This window comes from Pecten maximus, chromosome 1 (assembly GCF_902652985.1).
Source record: "Pecten maximus chromosome 1, xPecMax1.1, whole genome shotgun sequence".
Lineage (NCBI taxonomy): Eukaryota > Metazoa > Mollusca > Bivalvia > Pectinida > Pectinidae > Pecten > Pecten maximus.
In genome coordinates this window covers 14,154,504-14,167,131 of record NC_047015.1, presented here as the reverse complement: position 1 = coordinate 14,167,131, position 12,628 = coordinate 14,154,504, and the positions used below count along the sequence as shown (strand labels likewise).

Below are 12,628 nucleotides of genomic sequence, written 5' to 3'. Positions count from 1 at the left end.
GTTAGATACAGTAGACAGTTAGTTACTAGGAGAGTGTTAGATACAGTGGAGAGTTAGATACAGTAAAGATAGTTAGTTACTAGTAAAGTGTTAGATATCTCCCATTAAGGTGATAAACAGAAGAAAAAAAACAACAATAATGTGGTGTATTATTTTGATGATGGAAAGGACATGTATTTTTTCTTCCATATCTTATATTTATTCTTATATAACGCTGTAAGATAAGATTTAATTCCTGGGAAAATGCATATGGTTTCTTTTTTATTTAGAAAACTCACATTTTGACAGATTTAAATTTTCATATTTGGAGGACCTAATCCAGCGGAGACAGCCATTTTGTTGCACTATTCAATATTTTTGATGTCACGGTGGTTTCTAACTAGTGAAACCAATAAATAACGCTCCAGTACCAGTATATATAGCACCGAGCCAATTCACTGGATAACAGGCCAGTTATTCTGTCCGAAGCTTTTACTTGTATGATATAGGATCCCATTTACTAGGTACAATGAACAAAACCCCTTCTAAATCGAAAGTATATTTCAAAAATATGCTGTGATTTAGTTGATAAAATCATCTCGTTAAATAACATGATGTTTAAATTTCTCATTTTAGTCTGGACAGCATCATCAGTTTCACCTACGACCCTTGATCTTAATGCAACAGCAAAAGGAGTGGATATAGAAGCAAGTCTATGTCCAGTATTTGACGCGGGTATCAATATAACATGCCTAATGGACTACGGTGACGAAACTGGACGGTCGTATTGTGAGGCTGATTTTAATAGCATCCAGTGTACATCTCATGCCTACAGCACTGCGGGTTATTACACAATGTGGTCTCACTGTCTCACTGAAGATATCCATCTTAACGACTCAGCAACAATATATGTAGGGAACAAGATTTTCAACATGGCGGCCCTGGTGAATGGACAGATGTTCGTACCGATAACAACAACAGAGTCGAAGACGTTGACTGTAACGTACGAATTGGGAACGGACGTGTTTCTAAACATAACCAACGCCATTACTGGTGACCCGATATACTCCGGAAACTCTACAGGATTTAGTGAGACCAGGCTGTTTTCTGCGGCGGATTTCGGAGGGGTACTAGGACAGCACGCCATAAAAGTGACACTGTCTAATCCTCTCAATGTGGAAACGCGTTACGTGGTGTTTGATGTGGAAGAGTTAATTCTTACACCAGTCATGACAACGAATGTCGCACCATACATGCATGTGTATGACATTGCAACATTCAAGGAAACGATGACTTCTGGATCAAATATGATAGGAGCCATTGAATTCGCGGACATTGCCTACGTAGATAGGAAGTTCGGACAGGTCCGCGAAATGTGCTTGAACTACACGTGGACCGCGACAGGAACGTTTGAATTTGACGTCATATTCTCCAATATGGTGGACAGCGAAATATATACGTACAAAGTTGTAGTCCAAAATCCCGTTAACAACATAACAGCTAGCGGGGTAAATGTCATCTTCGCGAGTGACACTCTCGACATCAAGTTCGATATGACAGCTGACGCCCTTTTTCCTATGGGGAATTTGAATGCATCAATTATATATGGTGATGGTACATCGGATGTCTTGAATTTGATGTCGCTTACCCAGGGCACAACAGTCAACGACCCTTCAAAAACGTACACAACTGGCACATACTTTGTGGAAATCTCTGTCTTTTCGGAAAGTTCTCATATGAATTTTTCGTGGACACAATATGTCGAACATCCCATTCAAGGCCTTGAATTGGTACATTTGCCGGAAGCACCGATGTCTGAATCGGTGCAGAATGTGAGCATCCGTATGACCGATCCTTCAGTATCCCCACTCCTGAATATCACGTGTGTTTTCGATATCGACGGTACAGAATACGTGGAATCGTTTGATTTGGTGTTCGGCGTCAACTTCACCATCATACATCCCTTTGTTGGCGACGGCAACAAGACAATAACCTTCAACTGTTCCAACAAACTGTCTAATCAAGTGGGAGAAAGTTACATGGATCTCTACACCGACTGTTTCCTAGACGGACAACTCTTCAGCCCGATCTACAAAAACAAAGACACACCAGTGCAGATGTACGTAACGGATATCAATAGGGTAAGTTCTGATCACCAATATAGTGACTTATAGTGTAGAATGTTATCGCGATCTCATTGAGATATAATAGTGTAGAATGTTATCACGATCTCATTGAGATATAAAAGTGTAGAATGTTATCACGATCTCATTGGTATATAATAGTGTAGAATGTTATCACGATCTCATTGGTATATAATAGTGTAGAATGTTATCACGATCTCATTGGTATATAATAGTGTAGACTGTTATCACGATCTCATTGAGATATCATAGTGTAGAATGTTATCACGATCTCATTGAGATATCATAGTGTAGAATGTTATCACGATCTCATTGGTATACAATAGTGTAGAATGTTATCACGATCTCATTGAGATATAATAGTGTAGAATGTTATCATGGTCTCATTGAGATATCATAGTGTAGAATGTTATCACGATCTCATTGAGATATAATAGTGTAGAATGTTATCATGGTCTCATTGAGATATAATAGTGTAGAATGTTATCACGATCTCATTGGTATACAATAGTGTAGAATGTTATCACGATCTCATTGGTACATAAAAGTGTAGAATGTTATCACGATCTCATTGGTATACAATAGTGTAGAATGTTATCACGATCTCATTGGAATATAAAAGTGTAGAATGTTGTCACGATCTCATTGAGATATACTAGTGTAGAATGTTATCACGATCTCATTGAAATATAACAGTGTAGAATGTTATCACTATCTCATTGAGATATGATAGTGTAGAATGTTATCACAATCTCATTGGTATATAATAGTGTAGAATGTTATCATGATCTCATTGGTATATAATAGTGTAGAATGTTATCACGATCTCATTAGTATATAAAAGTGTAGAATGTTATCACGATCTCATTGAGATATGATAGTGTAGAATGTTATCACGATCTCATTGGTATATAAAAGTGTAGAATGTTATCACGATCTCATTGATATATAACAGTGTAGAATGTTATCACGATCTCATTGAGATATAATAGTGTAGAATGTTATCACGATCTCATTGAGATATAATAGTGTAGAATTATATCACGATCTCATTGAGATATCATAGTGTAGAATGTTATCACGATCTCATTGAGATATAACAGTGTAGAATGTTATCCCGATCTCATTGAGATATAATAGTGTAGACTGTTATCACGATCTCATTGAGATATAATAGTGTAGACTGTTATCACGATCTCATTGAGATATAATAGTGTAGAATTATATCACGATCTCATTGAGATATCATAGTGTAGAATGTTATCACAATCTCATTGAGATATCATAGTGTAGAATGTTATGACGATCTCATTGAGATATAATAGTGTAGACTGTTATCACGATCTCATTGAGATATCATAGTGTAGAATGTTATCACGATCTCATTGAGATATAACAGTGTAGAATGTTATCCCGATCTCATTGAGATATAATAGTGTAGACTGTTATCACGATCTCATTGAGATATAATAGTGTAGAATGTTATCATGATCTCATTGGTATATAATAGTGTAGAATGTTATCACGATCTCATTGGTATATAAAAGTGTAGAATGTTATCACGATCTCATTGAGATATAAAAGTGTAGAATGTTATCATGATCTCATTGATATATAACAGTGTAGAATGTTATCACGATCTCATTGGTATATAAAAGTGTAGAATGTTATCACGATCTCATTGAGATATACTAGTGTAGAATGTTATCATGATCGCATTGGTATATAATAGTGTATAATGTAATCACAATCTCATTTAGATATAATAGTGTAGAATGTTATCACGATCTCATTTGGATATAATAGTGTAGAATGTTATCACGATCTCATTGAGATATAATAGTGTAGAATGTTATCACGATCTCATTGAGATATAATAGTGTAGAATGTTATCACGATCTCATTTAGATATAATATTGTAGAATAGTATCACGATCTCATTTAGATATAATAGTGTAGAATGTTATCACGATCTCATTTGGATATAATAGTGTAGAATGTTATCACGATCTCATTGAGATATAATAGTGTAGAATATTATCACGATCTCATTGAGATATAATAGTGTAGAATGTTATCATGATCTCATTGAGATATCATAGTGTAGAATGTTATCGCAATCTCATTGAGATATGATAGTGTAGAATGATATCACGATCTTATTTGGATATATTGGGATAATGATTTTACTTATGTGTGTTTGTAATATTGTTGAGTTATATTTGTATCTATTTGATAACTTTCCATCATTGCTTCTTCTAGGTTATGTTAAGAGAGTAATTTACATTAACAGTTAGTTTCAAAACTGGATTTTGTATTCAATTTGTCATCAATATTTGTAGTAAAAAAAATTAAATGTGAAACAGTGACATTTTAAACATGAAATGAATTTTTTAGTTCCTTTTGTACTGGTATATTATATCTACCAGTTGATACATTATAAACCACCATATATTTTTAACAATAAATCATTATATACCATCATATATTTACAGCAATTAATCATTGTGTTTTAGCAGTGTGGCTATGTAAATGGACATATATTTACTTGAAATAGTGCATCAATCCAAAGAGATATTGATTACTTCAACAAACTATCCTACTGAACGAGCCCTATTGATTTAAACAGAAACTATTGTTTGCTTCACTTTAGTGATTTGGTCTCATTTGCATCCGATGTTACTTGGAAAACGCATGGAAAGATATTCTTCATCGTGGCGGCATCATACACACATTAATTCATTAAGAGTTTAACATGTTCCGGTTAATACACCCGGAATGCTAATATCGGTATTGCACACCTCAATGAGGATCCACTCGACATTTATAAAGCGGCTTCTATCACAATACGTACATGTTATTCACCTCCACAATGTATGGACTATTCAATACAACTGTTGAAAAAAACATTCAGTTTATGCAATACGTGGAATAAATTCTAGATGCGTTTTGATTGATTGACACGGTGACCTTTGACCGGGACTACTTTTCAATCGCGTGATTCAATGCTTTTGGTTGGCTAACGCTTGAAGGCCGCTTCACAGTGTCCCGGAAATGATAGCCACAAAAAGTAGTTCGCAGCTATTTTTTTGTCATATTTCAAAATACAGTGTATATTATATATAGTTTTCTATCAATTTACTGCTTTGAAAATATTAGTCTTGCTTATTATTTTTCATGTTTTGTAATAAATTGTGATATTTCCACACATTTTCGAAATTGTTATGCATCTTTATTAGCAGCTTTTCACTTACGGTCATAATTAATATCCTAACATCTCAAATGACATTGTGAAAAGAAAACAAGTTCACACAAAACAGTTTGAAAAGCTTTTCTCTTGTGGTAGAAACAGGTCTCACAAACTCGTTGTTCTTGTGTATAGTAATGCTTTCACTCTCGATAGTTATTTTCCCGAAGCTAAAACTCGTGATTTTTGTAACTTTTGAAAAGTAACTAACTTAAAATTATACAGTACCATATACAACAACAACAACTCACTGTGTAACGCCTATTGATACGGTCCTAACAGCTGTAATCATTAAAACTCGATTTGGCCTTGTCAACTACATCACTCGCGTTATGCTTTCATCGTCAAAACAACTACATTAACATAGATGTTTTGGTGCTTCTCTGTTGGCATTTATTCCGATATTATGTCATTTTTTTTTTTTTTTTTTTATAAAATTCTTCATAAGAACTTCACATGGTAAAATAACTCAGTCTAGAATAACTGCTAGTCGTGAAACTTCCTGGTTACTCAAGAATGGATCATTAAACAGAACATATGTGGGAAACAAAAAGCCGATGTATTATAGTTTTCACAAGAAAATAACTAAACGATAAACATTGCATGAAAACATCACGATATAGATACGGAAGGATATCTCACTGACAACTCCACGTTATACATACATGGATGCGAATTGTACATATATCATAAACATTAATCACAGTACAACTACATGTACGACAAGAAATTCTGAGTTCGAGGCCCGCTTGGGGCATGAGTCATAAAGTTGTCTTCCTTTGTCATTTGTGTTACTATGTTATATATCTAATTATCAGCCCAATATATCACTTCCACTATGTGTTGTTGATCCGAAGGCAAAGATTTGAATTTCCCTTCGTAGTTGTGCTGTGATGAATATCTATATTATGTGTAAAATTCGCATCCATGTACATGTATGTATAAACATTGCAATCCAGGTATTCATATCATCTAATAGACGACTTGTCACAATGGTCATGTCAGAGTACCAGGCCGACTATCATAGCGCCATTGAAAATTTTTTTAAGAGCTGTGGATATTTCTGGCTAGGCGATTGGGTGCCGTAGATCATGGATTCAAGGCCCGGTCAGGGCACAAGTAATTAAGTTGTCTTCCCTCGTCAGTTGTATTACTTTATCATATAAATATATATTCTGCATAACCTAATACCTACGTGATGACGACGCGATGCTTTTTAAAACAATAATTAAAACCTTTGTATTTTGTTACAACAGCTGACGGCCAAGGCTTACGTCACAGAGATGTGTCGGAACAGCACGCGATTTTACTGGTGGACGCTCTGGAAGGTGGATAACGCTAATAACCTAGTCCTACAAACATACTATGAGAAGGATTATAACCAGCCAAACTCCCTCACAATCACTTGGAGCAAAATGAGTATGGCTCCAGGTCTGTACAAAATTCAGTTTTTATTCAATCTCACCGACATCGAAGGTGGCTATATCATCGATTACGTCTATGGTAATTTTATGCTGCCGCCATTCATAGCTGGAATAGCTGGAGGATCTACAAGAAATATTGGGAATGATGCCGTCATACAAATTAACTCTAAAGACGCATCGCATGATCCATTTCTCTACATGCAGTGGGTCCCGTTTTCGTACAAGTGGGGCTGCCGTAAATCAGCTTCAACGAATGCGGAAATGTCAGAAGTCATTGCAAACTTCCAGCTACAGAATGTCAGTATTGATGTGAATTCTTTAGGGACTGATTGCTCTGACCCAAGCTGGCCAACGAATGGTATTATTCCGTTTGACGCAGCGGCTGTCGACGATTCTTTCTGGTACCTATTTACTGTAGATTTAACCAAAAGTGGAGACACGAGGAGAGGGGAGGCAATTCAAGGCATTTACGTGATGCCATCCACTCCGCCTACAATATCTATCAAGTAAGTATAATCATGGTAAAGTGAGAACAATTTTGATCATCTTTTTCTCGCCATAACTCATAGCAATAAAACATGAATTCAACTTACTTATTCTTTTGCTCCTATGAAATAAGCTAGGTTAGTATTATCGTAATGGATTTTAGATAATGAACTGTTGTTTTTGGTAGTTGCCTTCGTAACTGCTTGCCAAAGATCGCTCAAGACACCAAGCTAATCCTTGAGAGTTTGTGTCCGGAGTGTGAGCTGGGAAGGACGACGTTCGTTTGGGAAATCGAGCTTTTCAACGAGGCCACAGGCCTGTACGTAGTATATCCGAATTTGGCCGCCATACTGGACACAGGTTAGTGTCTATGAGTATACTCTTTAGATATTGTATTGCTTAGGTACAAGATAGACTTTCGGTGGAGAAAAATTGAATTAATGCCTCTACGGTTTGATGACTAAACTCTAAGATAAGTCCAGTTTTACATTATGTTTCCATTTGAAATGGTTTCGTCATTTTAACACCCATTCCCGTTATTGCAGTGCTACTACTATTTCCTCCATGCATATTTAAACATTAATTCTCCTTTTAAGGTTTTAGTTACCTGTTCAATATGATAATCCTAAAATTTAATGTATTTGTATCAATTCCATTACACAGGTCTCGACGGTCCCACGCTGGCAATAAAACCGGACTCGCTTGTATATGGTGATGTTTTGATGTTCACGAATACGGTAACAAAGGATGATAACCCGAACTCTGCTACAGCGTCATATGTTGCCTCTGTCAACCCTCCACCTTATGGAGGCGTCTGCGAAATAGAACCTACTGAAGGTATGTCAAAATAAATTCCCTTTTTAGGTATGCTGATATATACTGTACCCTCATCGATGTAACAGGGAAGAAACAACTAGTTAAAAATAATCTTTTGAAATTTGCCCCTGTTTATACAAAGTTGAGTCTTTAACTGTAATGCAATCTTGTTATGTCGATTCTAGGAAAAGCTGCTGTTACTCTGTTTACCATCGAGTGTCTTGGAATGCTGGACGAGGGTACGAGGCTTCAGAGGGGATCACCAGACGCTGATAACAATGAGGCTCTAAAATATAACGTTTACCAGAAGCGGATGACACCATATTCAACCGTGCCCGCATTCTCCGTCATAGGCATGGCATGTAAGTAACATGCCCTCTTCAGTGTAAAACCTGCAGTTTAGCTTTTCCTGTATTTAAACCCAGATTGAATACGTTGTATTATCTCAGCATTGAGAATAATGATAGAAATGGATATACTTGAAATGTAAAATCAGAAAATCTCATGAGCAACAGTTTTGAAAAAGATGTAGATAAGTAATAATCCCATGTTTTCGAAACCCTTTCCTGTACAATGTAATTATGCAAAATCAATTTAAAACAACCTTTTCGATCTTGCTGTATCGTACATGGTATCCTCTTAAAAAAACCATGATTTTTCGAAAGTATTTCACTCAGAATATACGCGTTGTACCTTGTGTAGATTTAGATATTCGTTTGGAATGTGAATTCACTGATAATTGTTTCTTAGGAACACGCAAAGTACCTGCACTGATATGCGTTATGATTTTAACAATAAAAAAGCTATATTTGGAAAGTTTATTTTATAGTTCAATTGATTTTATATGTAAATATTTGAATTTGAGTTAAAGTTTATTCTTGTTTGGCAGCGGAATCTGTCATCAAAGCTGTACTTAACGTCGGGGATCCTGCCAATAATTATACGACGGAACTCATTGTACGCATCACAGATGTATTTCATGGGTACACCGAAATCGTCTTGCCCGTTACAGTTAGTACATATATATAAATATATATCACTTTGATAAATTTGAGATAAAAATAACTGGTATACGTCTCGCAAAACTTAAAACGTTTGGATAGTCATATACTTTTATGCAACTTATAGTAACATCCTTTTCGTCTTCATAATGAGACTGATTTCTCAAAACCTTGTCGACTTAAAAAAAAAAATTTTTTATTTCATTTGTGGTAACTCAAAAAGTGTGCGCAAACCCATCATGCATTATTATAGTGTTTTTACCCACCTCACTATTTATACAGGTAACACAGCCGATTGAGATTAACGACACGTGGTCTACGGAGGATATCCATAATGTCACTCAGAGCTTTGTCCTTGATAACTTGGTAGAGGCAACCTACACTAACGACGGAAATATCATCATGCAATACGCCGAAGCAATTGCATCCGTCCTCAATCAGTTGGTAAGGTGTAAACTTTACAATGCATCAGATATGTCAGCTAGTGTCCTCGTCGTTTTGTCAAACGTTAAGTATTCTGAGTATGCTGTGATCATATGCCTCGTACACATGTTAAATACATTGGAAAATTGGTATAGTTCACAATTGCACCGTTATCTTCCACTAAATGCAATATAATGTACACATATATCATTTTTATGCAATATATATTTACGCATTGATCAATCCCTGCTCATAAACGCAACATAATTTTTTCCTCATTTTAATGAATTGAACCTGCTTAGACTTGGCAAAACTTTCTAGGTTACTTTAAGATTCAGAAAGAATGTATATAATTTCGAATCTACACACGACAAGATCTATATTTTATTAAGGCGATTGACCACAAGTTCGAAAACGACACGACCCTATCCAACTTTGAACTTGGTGAACAGCCAATGAAATGGAGCGTAGGAATGATCGATGCCAATGAGTTCGGTAATGACACGATTCCCTATCAGCAACTGCTGGATGACCTGCTGGAGATCCCGGTGGACAAGGTCCAGAACGCAGTCGTTGCTGTACGTATAATTGAAAGTGAGGCTTTAAACCAAACCAAGGGGTCTACCGAATCTAAGTAGAATGTACGAGCTGTCATGTGATTAATTAGTTTATAAACTGTACTATGACATGTAATATATATAAAGATAACATTTTGACGTTCGACTCTAACTATCAATTGCTTTGGAAGAGCTAATATCATGTTTGTATTTCATGCAATCCTTTGAGAAAATACCTTTGTTTGTATCCAGGCCATGGATAACCTGACAAATGAGATGATAGCGGCCCTAGGCCAGTCTAATGTTACCACTTACCACACAATAATGACCGCTGCTGCAGCATTTACCAATGCAATCAGGGATCCACTGATAACGTCAAGCGCTTCTGCGGTAAGTACATTACCAAATTCTTTACCTATTCAAATATATGACTCTCGGTGTGTAGGAGACAATGTTTCTTAAATGTTATTTGAGTTGCCAAAATGTACCTTTAACGAGATCGTATACATTGTATATATTATTAAAAATTGCTTATGGAAAACAATAGAAATCATCAGCTATAGCGTGTGTGGAAGGCATTGAAATATATATCATTTACATATTTTAATTATTTTCTTTTAAAAACTTTCATTGTCAATGTACTTAATTTGAGAACATACGTTGGTTGTGAGCAGATTAATGCTGCTGACGCCTTGGCAATACTCACAAATGGATACACCAATCTCACGGATTACAAACTCGATGACTTCTTCGGAAAGTCCGATCCAAATATAGAAACAGCAGCTAATAGTAAGTAACCATGTATTTATCTGTTAAGTTCATTGTGTACTTCGAACATTGATTCCATTTCTGGTAGGACTTTTTGCGATACGCCATTAAAGTATCTTCTATATTATAACTGATTTATGTCAATTAAGTCATCTTCCGTGACAAAGTCTACTACTGACGGAGAAATTAACAACACGAGGTTTCGGGAGATGTAGGTTGATGGAGACCACGGTAAAGATCTATGGTTGATATCAGGATTTCTTTCGGAATTGCGTGAATTGAAGTCAGACGTGTTGGATGCTTGTTGATATGCCAAGTGGTCCTGTTGTCACCACCCTATAAGTCTCATTTGAGATTGTGTGTTAACCTTGGCTTTACCTAGATTTATATGACAGTTATCTTCGATGAAGCGCGTACTCTTCTGGAGCACATTGTCTAACTATACTGGTAATTCGTTTTAATCCCTGCAGATCTATATTTCTGCTTATATTTCCCCCTTATTTGATCTATTTTTAGTTGGAATTATGGTTTCGTTATCATATAGGATGTTTCTGAATGTTTTTGTCGATTTCTACCTCGATCATTGAAATCATGTGTGGGGAAAATCTTAAAAGATTTACGTTATGCAGCATTTTCAATAATAGAAACCATCTGTGGTGTTGTATTTACTCATGGATCACGTTCTACTACAGCACTATTCGAACTAGTGAACAGTCTCATTGACGTGACGGTTCCAGCAGAACTGCCAGACACCTACGAGGCTCTGTCGATTGTGACAACAGCAGATGCACGGTTGTACGTAGATTTTATGGCGCGTGTCAACAGGGACGACGCATACGCTTTGACAGAGGTATCTGATCTCACACCAGAAGAAAAGGTTGGATTGTTCAAGATGAGAGCTAGAATTCAGCAGATGAAGTTTAAACAGCAGCAGGAATTGGTAATCTCTTGATTTATTTGTCTAAATATCAGGAGAACAGTACTACTAAACTTGCCTGATTATATCTGTATTCCTTATCTATTGCCTGTAAAATCTGAAGAAATGAATATAAAGGGCTTATCTTACACTGTTTAATCGTAAGTTATAACGGCTAAGCAGGCCCCATGGATTAATAAGCTGTTGTCTCCCTTTAATAGGACATTCAATTTTACCACGGGGATCTATTTTTTCGTGATTTTCCACGGTCAAATGAAGTACTTATTTGTTTTAACCTGAAAAAGACTTCCGGCTTTTTATTGTTTGTTTTTGTTGTTTTTTTGTTTTTTGTTTTGTGTTTTGTTTTTTTTAATTTTGTTTCGTTACTTTCCGATTTGTTTTTAAATCAATGATATTATTAAATATTATATCTAGGCTGAAGTCACGATGAGACAGGCCATCGCTTCTGCTGATTCAATCTCTGCCATGCTACAGAACGCCGTGTGTACGGGCTGTCGGGACGACTATCCTTATGATAACTTTCATGTGACTCTGATCAATGACTACCTAATGAACATAGACCTTAAAATCGGTGACGTAGATGATTCAAACGTCACTCTTGACGGCATTGGAGATCCATATTTAGTCATTAAATTTACGGTAAGGAATATAGGTTATCGTCTAGGGAGATACAATTTCGTAAACTATATATTTGATAGCATATTGTGTTCTTCTTTGTCACCTATATATCTAAGGTCATTTGTAATTTGTGAAGTAACTGGCAAATGACTCGGTCACGAAAGCAGAGGTCTGTTACCCAGCTCCTCGAGAAACAGGTGGCGTTCGGGCATTGTTTCTCATGAAGAT

At 36.0% G+C, this 12,628-nt stretch overlaps 1 protein-coding gene across 1 annotated transcript; it reads left to right on the top strand.

Moving 5' to 3' along the window:
- Positions 1 to 734: 734 nt before the first annotated feature.
- Positions 735 to 12,624, top strand: LOC117329832. The gene is made up of 13 exons (XM_033888046.1): positions 735 to 2,120; positions 6,627 to 7,300; positions 7,468 to 7,640; positions 7,944 to 8,117; positions 8,282 to 8,458; positions 8,986 to 9,107; positions 9,380 to 9,541; positions 9,913 to 10,098; positions 10,330 to 10,467; positions 10,752 to 10,866; positions 11,538 to 11,785; positions 12,197 to 12,421; positions 12,565 to 12,624. Exons 1-13 carry the CDS (start codon positions 735 to 737, stop codon positions 12,622 to 12,624), a joined length of 3,840 nt encoding a protein of 1,279 aa, XP_033743937.1.
- The last annotated feature ends 4 nt before the right edge of the window (positions 12,625 to 12,628 follow it).

What these genes read in the sequence shown, in the direction of transcription:
- LOC117329832 (XM_033888046.1), top strand. Translation starts at nt 735, where the DNA reads ATGGACTACGGTGACGAAACTGGACGGTCGTATTGTGAGGCTGATTTT. An exon ending in ACGTAACGGATATCAATAGG is followed by an intron (nt 2,121 to 6,626) that starts GTAAGTTCTGAT and finishes TTGTTACAACAG; the next exon opens with CTGACGGCCAAGGCTTACGT. An exon ending in TAACGTCAAGCGCTTCTGCG is followed by an intron (nt 10,468 to 10,751) that starts GTAAGTACATTA and finishes GGTTGTGAGCAG; the next exon opens with ATTAATGCTGCTGACGCCTT.